The sequence below is a fragment of the Pipistrellus kuhlii genome, unplaced genomic scaffold, assembly GCF_014108245.1.
Source record: "Pipistrellus kuhlii isolate mPipKuh1 unplaced genomic scaffold, mPipKuh1.p scaffold_m20_p_27, whole genome shotgun sequence".
NCBI lineage: Eukaryota > Metazoa > Chordata > Mammalia > Chiroptera > Vespertilionidae > Pipistrellus > Pipistrellus kuhlii.
In genome coordinates this window covers 3,060,586-3,077,519 of record NW_023425526.1, presented here as the reverse complement: position 1 = coordinate 3,077,519, position 16,934 = coordinate 3,060,586, and the positions used below count along the sequence as shown (strand labels likewise).

Below are 16,934 nucleotides of genomic sequence, written 5' to 3'. Positions count from 1 at the left end.
ATAAAAGGGCTGAGGGCACCCAGCCTGAGCCATTAGACTGCAGAGCCCAGGAGAGCAGGACCATGTCTTCGCCCAGAAGAAGTCAAAGAGCAGCGCAAGCTCCAGCCCTGCTGAGGGCCACCACACCCAGCTGGTTTCCTCCCGGACATCTGCAAGCTCTTCGGACCCATAGGCGTGCTTCCTGCCCAGCCCCAATCCTGATGCCCCTGCATCATCCTACTGACCCTGGCGGCCTGCTCCTGGCTCCCCCCAAAAACTGCTGGGCCCCCAAATTTCTCATTATCCAGCCAGAGTCCGTGAGGAGAGGCCTTGCCCCCCGCACCCGACTGCCTACCACCCAGGAGCTGTGTGACCTGGGGTGGCAGGCAGAGCAGGCTCCCAGATGCTCAGCCGGCCTGCCCCAGGCTGCCCAGCATCGCACCCCAAAGCACCCCGGCATCCACATCTCAGCTGCTGGCAGGGACAAAAGGAGGGTGGCCCTGGTCCCAAAGCCCTGCCTGGCTGCAGGTGCCAAGAGGCCCCTCCGAGGCAGCAGCAGCAGCCCTCCTGCCGAGGCCCAGGGGCTGGGCAGCCAGCTCCCTGAGACACGTGCCCCCTCAGACATGGCCCCCGGCACCATGCCCCCCAAGCGCGTGGCCCGCCGCCCACCCATGCAGAGTTCTCAGCAGCCGGTGCCACCTGAAGAGGCAGGAGACAAAGTCCCCGCTGTCACCCGTCAGTGCTTCCTCAGCCTGTTCCTGGACCAGTGTCTCAAGTCCTGCCCCTCCACTCAGGAAGCCATCGAGAAGGCGCTCCAGGAGGAGAAGGCTGCCTACCACCAGAGCCCCAGCAAGACCAAGTACCACGAGCTGGCCCTCAGCACCTTGCACAGGCTGCGCCGCCTGGCCCCCCGCCCCGGGCCCGGTCCCTGCAAAACCCTCAGCGCTGTGCCCCAGGACGTGGGTCTGGGGGGCATGTTGGCCACCCAGATCTGTTTCTCCCTCCAGCACCCGGACAGCCCCCTCGGGGAGGATCCTGTGAAAGGAGCCGCCCTGTACCTTCGCCTCAAGGAGCTCCTGCTCACCCAGGCCCAGCTGAAGGAGCTGGGCTTCCCCTTCCCCCACCCCGAGAGGCCGGGGGGCGCTGTCCTGTTCACCAACCAGGACAAGCCGCCCGCAGACCCCTCCTGCAGGCTCTGCTGCCGCTGTGGCACCCAGTACCTCGTGGCGCCCTCGGGCCGCTGTGTGCAGCAGGAGGCATGTCACTACCACTGGGGGCGGCTGCGCCCCACTCCAGTGCCCGGGGGCTGGCAGATCCAGTACACCTGCTGCTCGGCCGCCATCGGCTCCCCTGGCTGCCAGGTGGCCCCGCAGCACGTGCGGGACGGCCGCCACGAGGACCTGCAGGGCTTCGTGCACACCTTTGCCAAAGACCTGCCCCCAGGCGCTCACCCCGGCATCTTCGCCCTGGACTGCGAGATGTGCTACACCACCGCCGGCCTGGAGCTGGCCCGCGTCTCCGTGGTGGACAGCGCCGGCAGGGTGGTGTTCGACTCCTTCGTCAGGCCCCAGCGCCCCATCGTCGACCACAACACCAGGTTCTCCGGAGTGACCGCGGCTCACCTGGCCCGCACCAGCGTCTCCCTGCAGGACGTCCAGGCCGTCTTGCTCGCCCTCTTCAACGCCGACACCATCCTCATTGGACACAGCCTGCACAGCGACCTGCTGGCCTTGAAGCTCACCCACTGCACGGTGCTGGACACCTCTGTGCTCTTCCCGCACCACCTGGGCCTCCCCTACAGGCGCTCCCTGCGCAGCCTCGCGGCACAGCACCTTGGACGCGTCATCCAGGATGGGGTGCACGGCCACAACTCCATCGAGGACGCCATCTCCTGCATGCACCTGGTCATCTCGAATGTTGTACAAGACACCCAGACCCAGCGCTCACCGCCGCCCAGGATTTGAAGGACGTGACTATGGACTGGGAAATACTGTGTGATCACACATGTCTCCTGCCCACATGTCTAACAGTACTCAATAAACTAGAGTACATCTGTAGTTTTATTTGTCATGTGTATTTCCTGTCTGATCTCCATGGCTCTGGGTTGAGCATCCATGTAAAAAAAGGTTGTCTTGATTTGACTCAAAGTGCTGGCACCTGCCAGGGTTGCATACTCCATCCCCAATGTGGGGAATTCAAAGGGCAGCTTATCAATGTTTCTCTCTTATCATTGATAATTCTATGTCTTTCTCCCTCTCTCTTTCTCTCTAAAATGTAATGAAATGTATATTATAATGTTTATTTTCTGATTTTTTGAATTGTTAGTTTTTTCTGTTTATTACTCATAAGCTCCTCAGTCTCATAATTCTAGTATAACTTTATATGTATGTTTGAACATACACAAATTCATGTAAATGAGATGAAAATTTTAAAGCTTAGATTTCAGCATTTAGATATCTCATTAATTTTATAAAACTATGAATGTACTAATCACATGTATCATCATATTAGAGCTTTACAAAGACCAAAGATATGTTGCTTATTTTGCATTGCCTTTGTAATTTCTACCTTTAAACCTTTTTTAAAAAATAAATCTTTATTGTTCATATTATTACAAATGTTCCTCATTTTTCCCCTCCATTGCTTCCCTCCACCAGGTTCCCACCCCACCCTCTGCCCTTTCCCCACACCCCTTTGTCCTCATCCATAGGTGCAAAGTTTATGTTCAGTCTCTTCCCACACCCCCCACTCCCCTTTTCCTCGAGAATCGTCAGTCCATTCCCCTTCCATACCTCTGATTCTATTATATTCACCAGTTAATATTGTTCATCAGATTTTTTAATTCCCTTGGTTTTTAGATTCACTTCTTGATAGTTATGTATTTGTTGTTCATAATTTTTATCTATATCTTCTTCCTCTTCCCAAAGAACCCCTTTCAGCTCTTTACCTGGCCTTCGATTCTGGTCGATAGCTTTGCTGGGTATAGTATTTTTGGCTGTAGGTTCTTGCTATTCATCACCTTGAATATTTCTTGCCATTCCTGTCTAGCCTGCATGGTTTCTGTTGAGAAATCAGCTGACAATCTTATGGATGCTCCTGTATAGGTAACTACCTGCTTCTCTCTTGCTGCTTTTAATATTCTCTCTTTGTCTTTTGCTCTTGGAATTTTAATTATGATTTGTCTTGTTGTGGTCCTCTTTGGATTCCTTTTGTTTGGGGTTCTGGGCACTTCCTGGACTTGTAAGTCTAATTCTTTCACCAAGTAGGGGAAGTTTTCTGTCACTATTTCCTCCAATATGTTTTCGGTATCTTGCTCTCTCTCTCATCCTCTGGGACCCCCATAATTCTGATGTTGGTTCACTTGAAGTTGTCCCAGAGGTTTCTTACATTATCTTCAACTTTTTGGATTCTCTTGTCTTCTTGCTTCGCTTTATTTCCCCTAATAAGTCTTCAGACCCCATGCTTGTGTCCACATCTAATGATCCCACAGGCTCAGGGACAGCTGAGGAACCATGCCTGGCCGGGGTCGTTAAACAGCCGTGTAAATCCCAGAACCAGTGAACAATCACTATTGCTCCAAAGGGGCCAAGCTCCACTCTGGTCTGAAACAAATAGAATGTGCAGCAAGATATCCGGACCCACTCTCAGATGGCTACAATCTAAAAAAGTGACAATAGCGATTTCTGGCAAGGAGGTGGAGCAACAGGTGGGAACACAGATGGCACAGCCACTTCAGGAGATAATCTGACAGCTTCTATGAAGCTAAACATACTCTTGCCATACGATCCAGAAGTTACAGTCGTGGGCATTTACCTCCTGATTTGAAAATGCCCTCAGAAACCTGCACATACATGTTTAGAGCAGCTCTACTCATAATCATCAAAACCTGGGCGCAAGCTCACGTACAGATTGTGAACCCCAAGAAAGATGTCCTTCAGTAGGTGGGTGGATAAAGAAACTGTGGTCCCTCCAGACAATGGAATGCAATTCAGAGATTACAAAGAAATAAACTACCAATCCACTCACCAACATGAATGGACGTTGCATTGTTCTACACATGAGTGTGTTGTGCTGAGTGAGCAATGCCACTCAGAAAGGCTGTGTACACTCTAGGATTGCATTGATATGAAGTTCCGATAAAGGAAAACTATTAAGATGGGAAACAGATCAGTTGTTGCCAGGGACTTGGAGAGGAGGGGGTTTGAATTAGAAGGAGCACATAGAAGATTTTTAGGACTGAGACAGTTTTGTAGGACACTATAGTGGTGGGGACATCACATTGTGTTTGCAAAAGCCCATGGACTCTTATAGAACAAAGAATAAACCTTAATGTGGGCCCATTAAAAAACAATTAGGAGGTCAGGGGGTTACAGGATGGGATGTAGATTGGCAAAAGAGTGTAGCTGTGTACCGATGCATGCCACTGAGGGAGGTGGGAGGAAAGGTGCTCCCTGAGGAACTGGGATGAGTGGTGTCTGTAAAACTGAAGACAAGACACTGCACACATGTGCTTGAACTTTAGCTGTAAAGTTGTTTCTTACAGGTGGAGGGATGAACAAGTGTGTGTATACTTGGATTAACAGGATTAGTAAAAGATGGTGGGTGGTGGGGGCCAGCTCCTCAGTACTGGGCTGGGATTTTACAAAGAAGCAAGGGGAAGCCTACAATGAATTAGGAGGTGGGTCGGTATGAGACATCAGTATATGCTCGTGTTTCACTTCATATAGACACAGATGATAAATCTGCCCTAATAAAAGAGAAAAATGCAAATTGACTGTACCTTTGCAACACCCACCAGGCAATCAGGGGTGAGTATGCAAATTAACCCACCATCTTTGTTGGGTTAATTTGCATACACAGGTGCTGAGTTGCCAGGAGCAGGACACTTGCATTGTCGCCATGGCAACAACGCAGGTGTTCCACACCACCCCAGCTGCTCCGGGCCTCTGGGCATCATGGGAAGATGGAAAGGCAGCTCCAACCTGAATGAAGGCAGTGCTAGCAGCCAGTGGAAGGAAGACCCATTCTTGCACAAATCTTCATGCATTGGGCTCTAGTATAGAAATAGGTATGGATATGTGCACACTCATGTTCCCAAGCTCTGTCTGAGGGAGTCTAAAACCAATGATACTCCAATTGCAGTGAGCACAGGTATTGCTCAGATCTTGGTTTCTAATGCCATTCTTCAATAAAAGGAACAAAGGCTCCTTGGAGAAATGGCTGAGTCTAAGATGAGAAAGGGAATGTGCCTGGAAATGAGTTGGGACAGAAAATAGAGAAGAGTTTACAAAACATGATGGGGTTATGGCAAAAAGACACAGGAACATTGGAAAGAACTCCCAATGGCCAAAGCTAGAACAATCTGGGTAACAAAGTTATGTACTGTTGGATTATAACCCAAGCTATGAAATGATACCCACCTGCCTGTACTTAACAGTGATTGAAGAAATAAATGGGAGATGGTTAGACAAATCCCTGCAGAATTCCAAATAATTATGTAGATCCTACTCCTCTCAAGGAGGTGGCACATAGCTCCCACCTTGCGGCATGGGGGGCGGGGAAGATGTTTGGTGACTTCATTTCAAAGAGCACAGATGGAAAAGGCATGTGGGGGTGGGGAGAGGAACTTCACAGTGCAGAAGTCTGACAGACTGCCTCAGGCAGGGGATCATGGTCAGCACCATCAGTGAGAAATCATGATGATCAGGTTCCCTCGACCTGATGTGACGAGAGGGACACTTCACCGGTGATCTTTCTTCCCCAATCCCAAATCCCACTCTCATGAGAAAAACACCAGCCAAACCAAAATCAAGAGACCTTCTATAAAGTGCCTGCTCAGTTCTCAAAACTGAAAAGCTCATGTACAGATTGTGAATCCCAAGGAAGAAGACACTAAGAAGGACTCCTGGTGGCTACCGGGCCTCAAATTAAAACAAAACAAACAAACAAACAAAAACACAGAATCCAGCAGCCCTGGCTGGGTAGCTCAGTTGTTTGGAGCATCCTCCCACACACCAAAAGATTGTGGGTTTGATTTCTGATCAGAGCACACACCTAGGTTTCAGGTTCATCCCCTGCAGGACACATACAGGAGGAGGCGGCTAATTGATGTTTCTCTTCCACAGCAATGCTTCTCTATCTTCCTTTCTCTCAAAAAAAAAATCAATAAAACACATATTCTCAGGTGAGGATAAAACACACACATACACACACACACACTCACACCACACACACACACACACACACACACACACACACACACACACACACCCACACACACACACACACACACACACACACACCACACACACACACACACACACACCACACACAAAGAAAACCAGAGAGTAGTAGCTATTTCTCCACAAACTGTACTTCAGGGAGAACCACCGGCACTAAACCTTTCTCTGCACTGAATCGCCTGCCTGCACTGTGTTCTGCCATCTGAGCCAGCGCTTACAAAGGTTTCCTGGAATCCTATTCCAACCAATAGAACTGAGGCTTTCCCCATCCAATCAGAGCTGTGCAGTTTCAACCACCCAAAGTGGCTCTATTCTGTCCAATGAGGACAGTGCCTTTTGGACCAATCAAACTATGAGGAATTGGAGTCCTCATTTGCATGAAGACAGACCAATCGGGGACCAGAGACAGGGATCTCTGCCTGTATAAATCACCTCCTCTCTGGCTCTGGGAGCATATTTTCCCTTTCCAGCAGAGACTGAAGACTGCCTTTCAGAGCAGGTCAGGAGAGGGACCTGGCCCAAGACACCTGACCCCCAGGGCTGCTTCACATGCTGTTTTCACAGCCAAGCCGCACTGTACCCGAAGTTGTTATTGCATTGGCACCAATGACCATCTATTGACAAGATGTTAATGTAAATAAGACTGACTCCATCTTTGTACCCCACCACCATTTTTTTGTTTTTCTATTCAAGGTTTCATGCTATGGACTCTGACCTAACTAGTCTCTGCCAACACCAAAGCCTCATAATTAATGATTTGCTTTGCCCTATAAACTTACATGATGTAAACATATATGCCTTCAGAAGTGGCCAGAATAGCACAGCAACCAAGGTAAATACCAAACTAGGTGATGGCATCAATTGTAAGCAATTCTCCATCATAAGACGATCAGGAGGTATGGCCCCTGGCTCATGCTGTATTTTGTCCCTTTGCCTTGTTAATCAGTACTTTAGCTGGAGTATAAAAATAAACTATAATAGCTGTCTATCAGAGGAGATTAGCTATGGGGTCCTCTTATGCTCCCTGTAAGTTACCCCACAATAAACTGTGGTAATCTATGGAGTTGCCTGCATCTTTTTTCATTCTTCAGATATCTTCACTGTACCACACTGAGACAGCTCATTAACAACAAAGAGCGTCTGAGAAACTATAACATTCTAGAGGTGCCTACAGAAACCTCATACCTGAGTGACAGGTAGTCCTGGATGGGATCTTGGGACAGAGAAAGGACATTGGGGGAAACGAAGGCAATCTGATTCAAGTGTGGACTTAGGTAACGGTACTCACCTATCATTGTTGGTGCACCACAGCACCGTAAGGAGTTAGCAACAGGGGACAGGTGTGAGGGACACAGCGATTCTGCATTAGCTTTGCACCTTAATCTAAATCTAATTCTATTCTAAAGTAAAAACTTTACTTAAAACAGAAAGGACGAATGGAGCTAACTTTATACTTGGGTAAAGAAAACTTATTCACCAGAATCCCTCTGTACTCTATCAGAAGGGTACCCACATGACTGAGAGGGGCTCTGAGCAGTGCTTCAGGAATGGAGCCTGAGCCTCCTTCCCCAAAGCAGCCAGTGCCAGCGGGAGGCCGGTCACCGGTCACCGGTCACCAGTCACGGGTCACCGGTGTGCTGCCCTGGGCGAGGCTCACAGCAGTGGGGGAGGGGCTGGAAGGGAGGATGCGATGGAGCAGGAGGGGGAGCCCTTCACCTCCGGTTCTGCAGGCCTCCTGAGCTGTGAAACGCTGGTGGGAGTGTTTTTAAACTTCAGGAGGAAACTGGTGAAGTTGGGTAAAGACAAAGGAATGAAGGAAGTTGAGGCTTTAAAGACATTTTTGAGGGTCGAGAATGACTTTAGTTCTCTGGAGATTAGCAGGAGCCTTCCGAGGCACCGGGTCCCCGGGCCTGTAACTGAGGGGTCCAGCCTGACAGACATGGATGGGAGGTCAAGGGCAAACTGGACCCTCAGGTAATGTCTGGACACATATTGTTTCCAACTGCTGACCCAAACTGAAAATCGTCTCTTCATGATCAGAGGTTGGGACTGTCCCTGACCATTGAGGATTTTCACTAAGTTAAGAGCATCACTCTGAGTCAGTGATGTTCCTTATCACACACATATGCACGCACACACATACACACATATATACATGTTCACACCCATGGGCACATGCACACACACACCATGGTCATGCGTCGGCCAATTCATAAAGCAAACTAATGTCATTTTTGTCTTCTTGCCCTATCTTGTCTGTTTTTGGTCTCTTTCTCCCTCACTTTCCCTCGGACTTCATCTCTATGATCTTTGTTACATCTTCTATAAGTGACAGATACCATAGTCACGGTAATTGAGTTCCGTTGGCATTTACCTAACGTAATAAAATGGGGGAGGGTGTTCCTGGTGCTTTCAGGCTGTGTGATCTAACTTGTGTTGGAAGGTATGGGGGGGAGGGGCGTTGGCATCAAACCCTCCTCAGTGCAGTGATCCCTGGGGTCCCTGCGCAGCAGCGTGGGCATCACCTGGGAAGGGGTTGGAGACACATTCTCCAGCCTCGCTCCCCCGCCTGCTGTGGGGCAGCTGGGGCCCAGGGATCTGGCCCAACAAGCCTCCAGGAGGCTCCCGCACTCACTAAGGTTTGAGAACCACTGATCTAGGGACTCCGATCCTCCTAAGGCCAAGCTGTGGGCTGGGTCGTGCACTCTGAAAAGCTCCAAAATGTGACTGCACATCGCCTGGGAACTTAAAAGGACAGCCCTGCCTGCACCGCATTCCCCAGGCGTGCTGATTCCCACGTTACTTTTTTAAAAGCTCCCGAGTGATTGTAATGTGCAGGACGCTGAGAACCCGGCCCGGGTCCAGCCCAGGCCTTGTCTTACCGTCCCCCTGAGGAGCTGACAAGAGCGAGTGCCAGAACCCCTGGGAGGGCTCAGAACCACCTTGGACCTCTGACCCGGCAGGTCTGGGATGCCGTGAACTTTCCTGCATTTCTGACAAATTCCCACGGGCTGCTGCTGCTGCTGGCAGGGGCCACACTTTGAGAACACTGGCCTAAGGCTCAGACTCGAATGGCTAGCCACCCTCCATCCCGTCTTCCACAGGGGGGCGTGTGAGCAGCGTCAGGCTGGATGTGCTTGGAAACACAGGCTGCCCCTCCCCATGGAGGCACAGCTCCTCCTCCGGCTTCCAGCCTCCTGGCGAGTGCATACACACACACACACACACTCTCTCTCTCTCTCACACACACACACACACACACACACACACTCACACACACACACACACACACTCACACTCACACACACACACACACACACACACACACACACACTCACACGCACGGTCTGAGAATAATGGTCCCCGAGGTGTTCATGTCCTGATCCCTGGCTCCTGTGAATGGTCTCTTATTTGTACAAGAGACTGTAGATGTGATGAAGTAGGGATTTAAACCGGGAGGTTATCCTGGTTATGGGCGTGGGCCCAGTGCAAGGGCCCAATGCCAGGTCCTCAGTGGAGGGAGGCAGAGAGAGGTTACATTCAGAGGAGGAGGAGATACCATAGGCAACAGAAATAAGATGCTGCCGGATTAGAAGGAGAACGGCCGCAGGCCAAGGGATTCAAGAAATTTGGCCCTGGAAGCCTTGAGTCCTGGAAGCCGTGAGCCCTGGAAGCCGTGAGCGGAAGGGATGGCTTCTCTCTAGGCCTCCAGAGCATGGCCTGCGGACACTTCCATTTTGATCATGAAACTGATTCCCCATTCCTGGCTGCCGAGCTGAGCTGTGGGAGAAGAAATGTGTGCTGAATTAAGCCTTTGAGTTTGTGGAAACTTGTTACAGAAGCCATGGGAAACTCGCTCTCTCCCCCTTCTTCCTCCCCCTTTCCCACCTCTCCCTCTCCCTCTTTCTCTGTCCTTCTTCTTCCCCTTCCCCTCCTCTCTCTGCTTCTCTCTCTCCTCCTCCCTCCCGCCTCTCTCAGGCACACACAAAAGGAGTAGGAAGCCCTGAAATGAGTGAAAATTAAGTTTTCAGTAACTCGCTTCCTCTCCACAGCCCAGAGAGTGAGAAAGGAGGGCATCACGGCATTCCCACTTCCCAGCTGGGAAAGAGCCCTGCGCCGTCCTTACGGCCGCACCTGCCACAGGGAACCCAGGGCTCACTCAGACCTGCAGACACCAAGTCCAGGCCCACATTCTGCAAATAATTTTAATACAAGAATCATCAAAATACACTCTTTAGTTTAAGGTTGACAAGGTCTGGGGTTGGCTGTTCTTAGCATTGTTACTGTGAGTCCAGAGTGAGCTTTAAACTAGGGCTTAGTTTAGTCCTACTGTGTGGTGACCTCTCTGGGATCCCTCAAGCACTTATTGATTTCTCTCCGTTTTGGTTGATCAGAGCACAAATGTCATTAAGCCCTGTGAAAATTTTAGTGTTTTCGGCTTATAGCTCCCTGCTACCAGCTCCCCACATAGACCCCTGGGGGTTTACCTTCCATGTGCATACTTGGTATTCAGCAAAAGATTCTAGGGGAGCCTTATACAGAGTTTTTGAGCTTTTTCATTCTGTAGCTCCCTCCTATCCAGGACTCTTCTCTGGAAATTCTAATCATGTCATCGTAACAAAGCTTAGTCCCTTCCTTCTTGTCCTACAGTTTGAAAAATGCCTTCAAGCAGAAGACCAGGGTGATTGGAGGTTCCCTCATAAACTTCCTTTCTGTTGGGGATCACAGTTAAATGCTGGCTACAGTCAAATGTCTGGAAACAATTGTCTCCCACACTGTGTCTAGTTTTCCAGTTATTTACAGCCGAAGAGTAAGTCTAGCACAAGTTACTTCATCATGCTTGGAAGTGGAGGAGCCTATAGCATTTTCTAATGTAAAGGGCATGTCTTGAGCGATCTCTGGAGCAGTCTTCATGGACAGAGAAATATTTGAAGGGGAACCCTGTACAAAGCACTGTGACTGGCCCATGGACATTAAACACTTGTGATAAATTGTGATGTGCAAACACATAAATGTGCAAGATAATTGCTTTGAGCATTTTAAGTGCTTTAATCTACTTTAAACATTTATGGGACAAGCTTGTCTATGTAACAGATAGAATCCACTTCCTACCACTATGCTATAAATTTAATTTCCATCCCATCAGAGTGATTTCATTAAGGTGTCTGTTATTGTTGTTGTGGGGTGTGTGTATATGCACTTATCGATAATGGGATTTTAACTGTGTGGCAGAGTAGTCCAGTTTCTAAAGTAAATCCCTATAATAATAAATATTTGTCTAAAGCCTGCCACTCCATCCTCACCACATTTGGGCTTTTGCCTACAACGGTGACAGGGAATGTATCTGCGACACTGTTTTGGTTTGCTCATTACTGCGGCAGCAATGACGTGCACCCTCCACCCAGTGCTTATTTACCGCTTGCTCTGCTCTCACAGTTTCCTCTTCTTGAGTTTCTGCTTTGGTTGGCTTTTGCTTGTTTGGTGGATGTTTTGGTTTTGTCATTTGGCTCCCAATACTTCCTTGCCTTATTGTGCATTCTCTGGTTTAAGGTTGGCAAGGTCTGGGGTTGGCTGTATTTACTTATCCACTGATCTTGATCACAAGTCCTGTTGTCCCAGCTCCATCTCACCAGAGCTGTCACGGAGAGGGGAGACTATGTGGTGCCCTTCCATCCACCCATTAAAGCTCTCCTCTCCCAATACGTTACTGTTTGCTGACCCCCAAATACCAGAATCAGCTCCCCATTCCATCCTGGAGGTCAGCCCTCCCAACACAACTTCCACCGAGGCTTGGCCAATGTTCTTTCCACCCAACCTTTCCCGCCTCCTCACCAGCAGAGCTGAACTGTTCTCTGTGCCAGCTATTCCAAGCTGTAATTTCACCCTATAAACTTGTGGAAACTTGTTACAGAAGCCATGGGAAACTCTGTTATAAAGCCAGACTGATCATAAAGGGTAATGACCCAGAGTGGCTTAGTACTTGGCCTCCAGCATCCTAGTTACTTAGGACAGGGAGGGCCAATGAACAAGAAACAGGAGAAAGGACACCCAGTGGAAGTTTCAGGCGCCAGGGAGGAGAGGTGTTAAGATCCATCTTGGAGACTGCTCTTCACCAGAGCTCTCTGTTCTCTGCTTCATCTGTGCCTCTCTCGTCCTGATACCAAATTCAAAGAACAGTGAAAACCTCTATTTAACAAGAGACAAGCAGCTTCTACAAATGAGTGTGGTAATCTTAACAGTACATTTGAAAGCTCAAAATAGTAGTCCTGGAAGTAGCTATTTTATCATCCTGTAGATTTGGCCATTTGTTTGATATGAGTTTGACTATATCATTTAACAAGCTTCAAATTCCCACTTCCATGGGCAGGACCTACGGGTGTGAGGTTTATCTATAAAGCAGAGCCTGGATAACTCTAGTAATTGATGTTTAAGTAATGCCTAACTATTTGAATGCCTGTGCATTTGGGGAAATGGAAAGGCCTCTTCTGTTGGCAGTAATAATCGGATGTGAAGCAGCAGAGTCTAAATGATTACTTCTTTAGTGGGCTTTTCCCATTTTCCCCATTTTCAGGAATTTTAATGAAAAAAACAAAAGCTGATCCATGAGAAAAATATCTGTATCTACGCATTGTAAAATTGATTAGTTTCAGCCGGGACCGGTTTGGCTCAATGGATAGAGCGTCGGCTTGGGGACTGAAGGGTCCCGGGTTTGATTCCGGTCAAGGGCATGTACCTTGGTTGCGGGCATATCCCCAGTAGGGGGTGTGCAAAAGGCAGCTGATCGATGACTCTCTCTCATCGATGTTTCTAACTCTCTATCTCTCTCCCTTCCTCTCTGTACAAAATCAATAAAATATATTTTTAAAAAAATTGATTAGTTTCACTCAGATCTATAGCCAGTGGTATTTAATTGTAATCATTTCCATCAAAATGTTTCAATTAATTTTAAAACTAAATATTTAGTTGATTTAGATATTAGACTTCCATGGCACTAAAACAAATTATTTTTAAACAGCAAAATTTGGCCAATGTACTTTCTCTAAAATTCACCAAAGATATTTATTTTAAGTCTTATTCAATACCAAGGTAAGGAATACTCATTGAGCTGGTTGGGGTTGTGAGAAAGCATTTATCCTCTGGATTAAAAAAAAAAAGATTCTTGCAGAGTATCTGAATTCTTAAGGTCCTTTTTCATGCTGTGCAAAATATGACCTGATTCATATAAAAAGCAACTAATAAAAGAAACCAAGTGCTCTGTATAATCAACATGAGGTGCTTACACGTGAGAACTCAGAGTAGATGGAACTGCTTATTACATTCACTTTCAATCTTGAACTTGACAACCAGGTCTGGGTGTGTGTGAGGAGTGGAAGGAAGTTGCTGGAAAGACCCCCCTGATGGGTACAAAGGGCATTAATGGTAAAATTATATGAAGGCCCAGCCTTCCAACGAAGATTCTTGTCGCTTCTTATTAATGAAAATGGATTCTCTTATTTTTCCTGTCAGATTCCAGCATTGCTGGCTGTAGGCTACACAGAGTATCTGAAGCCTCCCAGATGCCAGCTTCTGTGGGTATAAGACAGGAAGTGCAAATCAGTTTGGGGCCAAGTGCAAAAATATGCCCTAAACAGAGATGCTCTGTGGGGTGGCCTCTATTTTTTTTTTTTTTCATACTTTTCAGGCTGAGTATTAAATCAAGAGTAGCTTGTCTCTGTGGAAATGGTGGTGTATTCAGCTACTTTTGGTCTTAAATGACAGTCCTATTGGATGAGTTAAAGCAAGTACATTGATTTGTTGGAAATGTGTGGCCCCCTCACAGGCTCAGGAAGGTCTTGGACTCAGGAGAGTCCACCTGACACATCTCGAGGGTGCCCTTCTCTCATCTCCGCTTTTCCTCTACAACATTCTCCTTCCTCCTGTGGACTGCTTTCTCCACGTGACACTGGGACCAACAGTTCCTTCGGCCACAGTTAGTGATGCTGCCCCTGACACAGGTCCAGCGGCCCAGAAAAGAGACTTAGATTAGCTGTCAACCAAGAGGAGGACACCTAAGAGGGGGACACATGTTTGGAATAGGGGAAGGCCATTCTTGATAGAAAAAGATCAAAAGAAAAATGCAGGTGAGTGCTGGGCCAACAAGATGGTGCCTCATAACACTTGGCATGTTGGGTATTTGTCCTAGATGAGACCATGGATCCGATCATGGTTGGTCATAGATTTTCTATGGTCCTTTACCCAATATCACTCTGATGTGGTCATCTTTTAATGGCTCAAAACAAAAGAAAGCAAACCATGTTCTAACAGCTTTCTCCCATCATGGAAAGAGAAATAGCATTTTGTGGTCTTGGATATGTGGTTTCCCACACGCTTCAAAGAAAGACGTAGGAAAATGGGTAATTAAACTAACGCGTGCTAACGGAGGACAGGGAGCGTGTCCTGCTCATCGTGGGTTTTCTGCTTGTGCTAGAGGGGTGCCTTGCACACGTAGGCATTCTGTTATGCTCACTGACTTAAATTTTTGGGAAATTATTCCACCATATTGCGAGCAGGAAATCAATAAACAACTGCTGTGGATTGGATGTCTATGGTAGAATCACGAAAAAGTGGTTACAAGCTGGAATAAAGATGGACTTAAAGTCCCGCTAGGAAGTGATGTCCTGGAGGTCACTGTGCGGAGGGACCAGAGCGACGGGCAGGGGCTGCAGCCCTCTCTGGGCTGGCTGCTCCCTCACGGAAGATCTCCACGCGAGTCCGGGCTGCGAGCGTGCTGGGACGGGGCACCAGCCGGAGGCCGGGAAGGCTTGGTAAGTGACTTGCTGTGTGACTCTTGGAATGTTATTGAGTTCCTTTGGTTTGAAGTTCTCACAACATTATGTTAAACTGCCCAATATCACACACAAAAATAATTGGAAAACAAAGGAAGGTTGTACTAAAGTTTGCCAAGTGCCTGTCACGTGGGCTGTATAGTTTTACGCATTTAAAATACCTCACCGGTACTGAAGCATGGACCTCTGCGCTTTTCTAAAAGCCACGCTAGGGATTTCCCCTGCCTGCCCACGCCTTCCCTGCTCCATGGCCTCCCCTTGCTCCACTCACCCCCAGGGCCCCTCGCTCATTCCCCTAACACATTCCTCCTCTGCTTTTCCTCCCTCTTCTCCACGATCTTCTCAGCTCTTCTGCTGCCTCTGCTCCCTGACTGCCTCAGGGTGTCTGCTTCCCAGCACCTCACAGCGTCACTCAGAGGCCTGAGCTGCGGCCTTGCTGAGCTCTGCGGAGGCGCTGAGATTGGGGAAGGGTGCTGCTCGGGCTTCCTGCCGCTGCACACAAACCGCCTGAACCCAGAGGTGCCCGCAGGGCCAGCTCTCCGTGGTGCTTCACACTCTTCATGAGCCGGCGGCTCAGCTGGATCCTTCTGCTGCTGGCCTCCTGGGTTGGTCTCAGAGCTCAACTCATCGCTACACCTGGCTGGGGCAGAAGCGCCCATGAGGCCGCCCTCCGCTGGGCCCCTCTGGCAAGGCAGCCGACCTGCTCCACAGAAGCTGACTTTCTGTCTTTGGCTTGGAGGCCCCCAAATGTCACTTCCACTGTGTTCTTCTTTAATCCTCACCTGAGGACGTGTTTTACTGATTTTAGAGAGGGGGGGAGTGGGGAGATAGAGAGAGAGAGAGAGAGAGAGAGAGAGAGAGAGAGAGAGAGAGAGAGAGAGAGAGATGTATGAGAGAAACATGTCCCCACCAGGTATCAAACCCTCAACCTGGGTACGTGCCCTGACCGAAAGTCGAACCAGCAACTTTTTGGTTCACGGGATGAAGATCCAACCAACTGAGCCACACTGGTTCTATTAATATTAATAGCATGTGGCAAACTTTTTCTAAAATGGACTGCTAGTATTTTAGCTTTGAGGGCCACCCCGGCTCTGTCACAACTGCTCAGCTCTGCCTTGTAGCAGGGAAGTAGCGTAGACACTACACTCAGGAAGGAGCTGGCTGTATTCCACTGAAATTTTATTTACAGGAGCCTGCAGTGTGAACCTACAGGCCACAGTTTGCCGACCTTTGCTATTGGTCACAACAGTCTCAAGGCCAGCCCAGAAGTAAGAGAGGGAACAGCACATGCATCAGGAAGGAGAGAACCCGACAGTGATCACTGGGAGGCTGGGAGGCAACCAGCATGGCTAGGCCCGGGTCCTGTGGGCTGACTGCTGATGGGCAGGGAGGTCAGCGGAGCCCAGTGTGATGACGGGGGGGTCAGTACATGCTTGCCAGCTTGCTGCTCTCCTGCAGACAGGGTTGGGGAGGAAGACAGGGTTGGGGAGGAGACAGGGTTGGGGAGGAAGATGGCTGGCTTCTGGCCTCCTTGGCAGCTGAGCTCTGAGTAAGGAGAGGACACTGCCACAAAGCCAGCGAGGCTGAAACTTATAGCGAGTGCCCGCCACCTCCCCTCATGCTCTGCTGGTGACAAGGACATACTTTTTCTTCCTAAAGCGATAAAAACAGGAAGAGCAAAACACAGTTCTTTTCCTCATGTATTCCCTTTGTGGATTTGCATTAATACGCCAATATTATTGGGACTGATCTATTGAAGGGGAAGGAGGAAGAAAGGGAGTAGAAAAATAGGGATGGCAAAGATGATCTCCCCCAGCCACTCCGGGCAGGAGGCGGGGTGTGAACTTGGGGGGTGGCATGGGAGACGGTGAGTCCATGAAATAATGTT

At 48.9% G+C, this 16,934-nt stretch overlaps 1 protein-coding gene across 1 annotated transcript; it reads left to right on the top strand.

Moving 5' to 3' along the window:
* Positions 1-200: 200 nt before the first annotated feature.
* LOC118727902 (RNA exonuclease 1 homolog) lies at positions 201-1,943 on the top strand. The gene has a single exon (XM_036453927.1). It carries the CDS (start codon positions 201-203, stop codon positions 1,941-1,943), a length of 1,743 nt encoding a protein of 580 aa, XP_036309820.1.
* The last annotated feature ends 14,991 nt before the right edge of the window (positions 1,944-16,934 follow it).

What these genes read in the sequence shown, in the direction of transcription:
- LOC118727902 (XM_036453927.1), top strand. Translation starts at nt 201, where the DNA reads ATGCCCCTGCATCATCCTACTGACCCTGGCGGCCTGCTCCTGGCTCCC.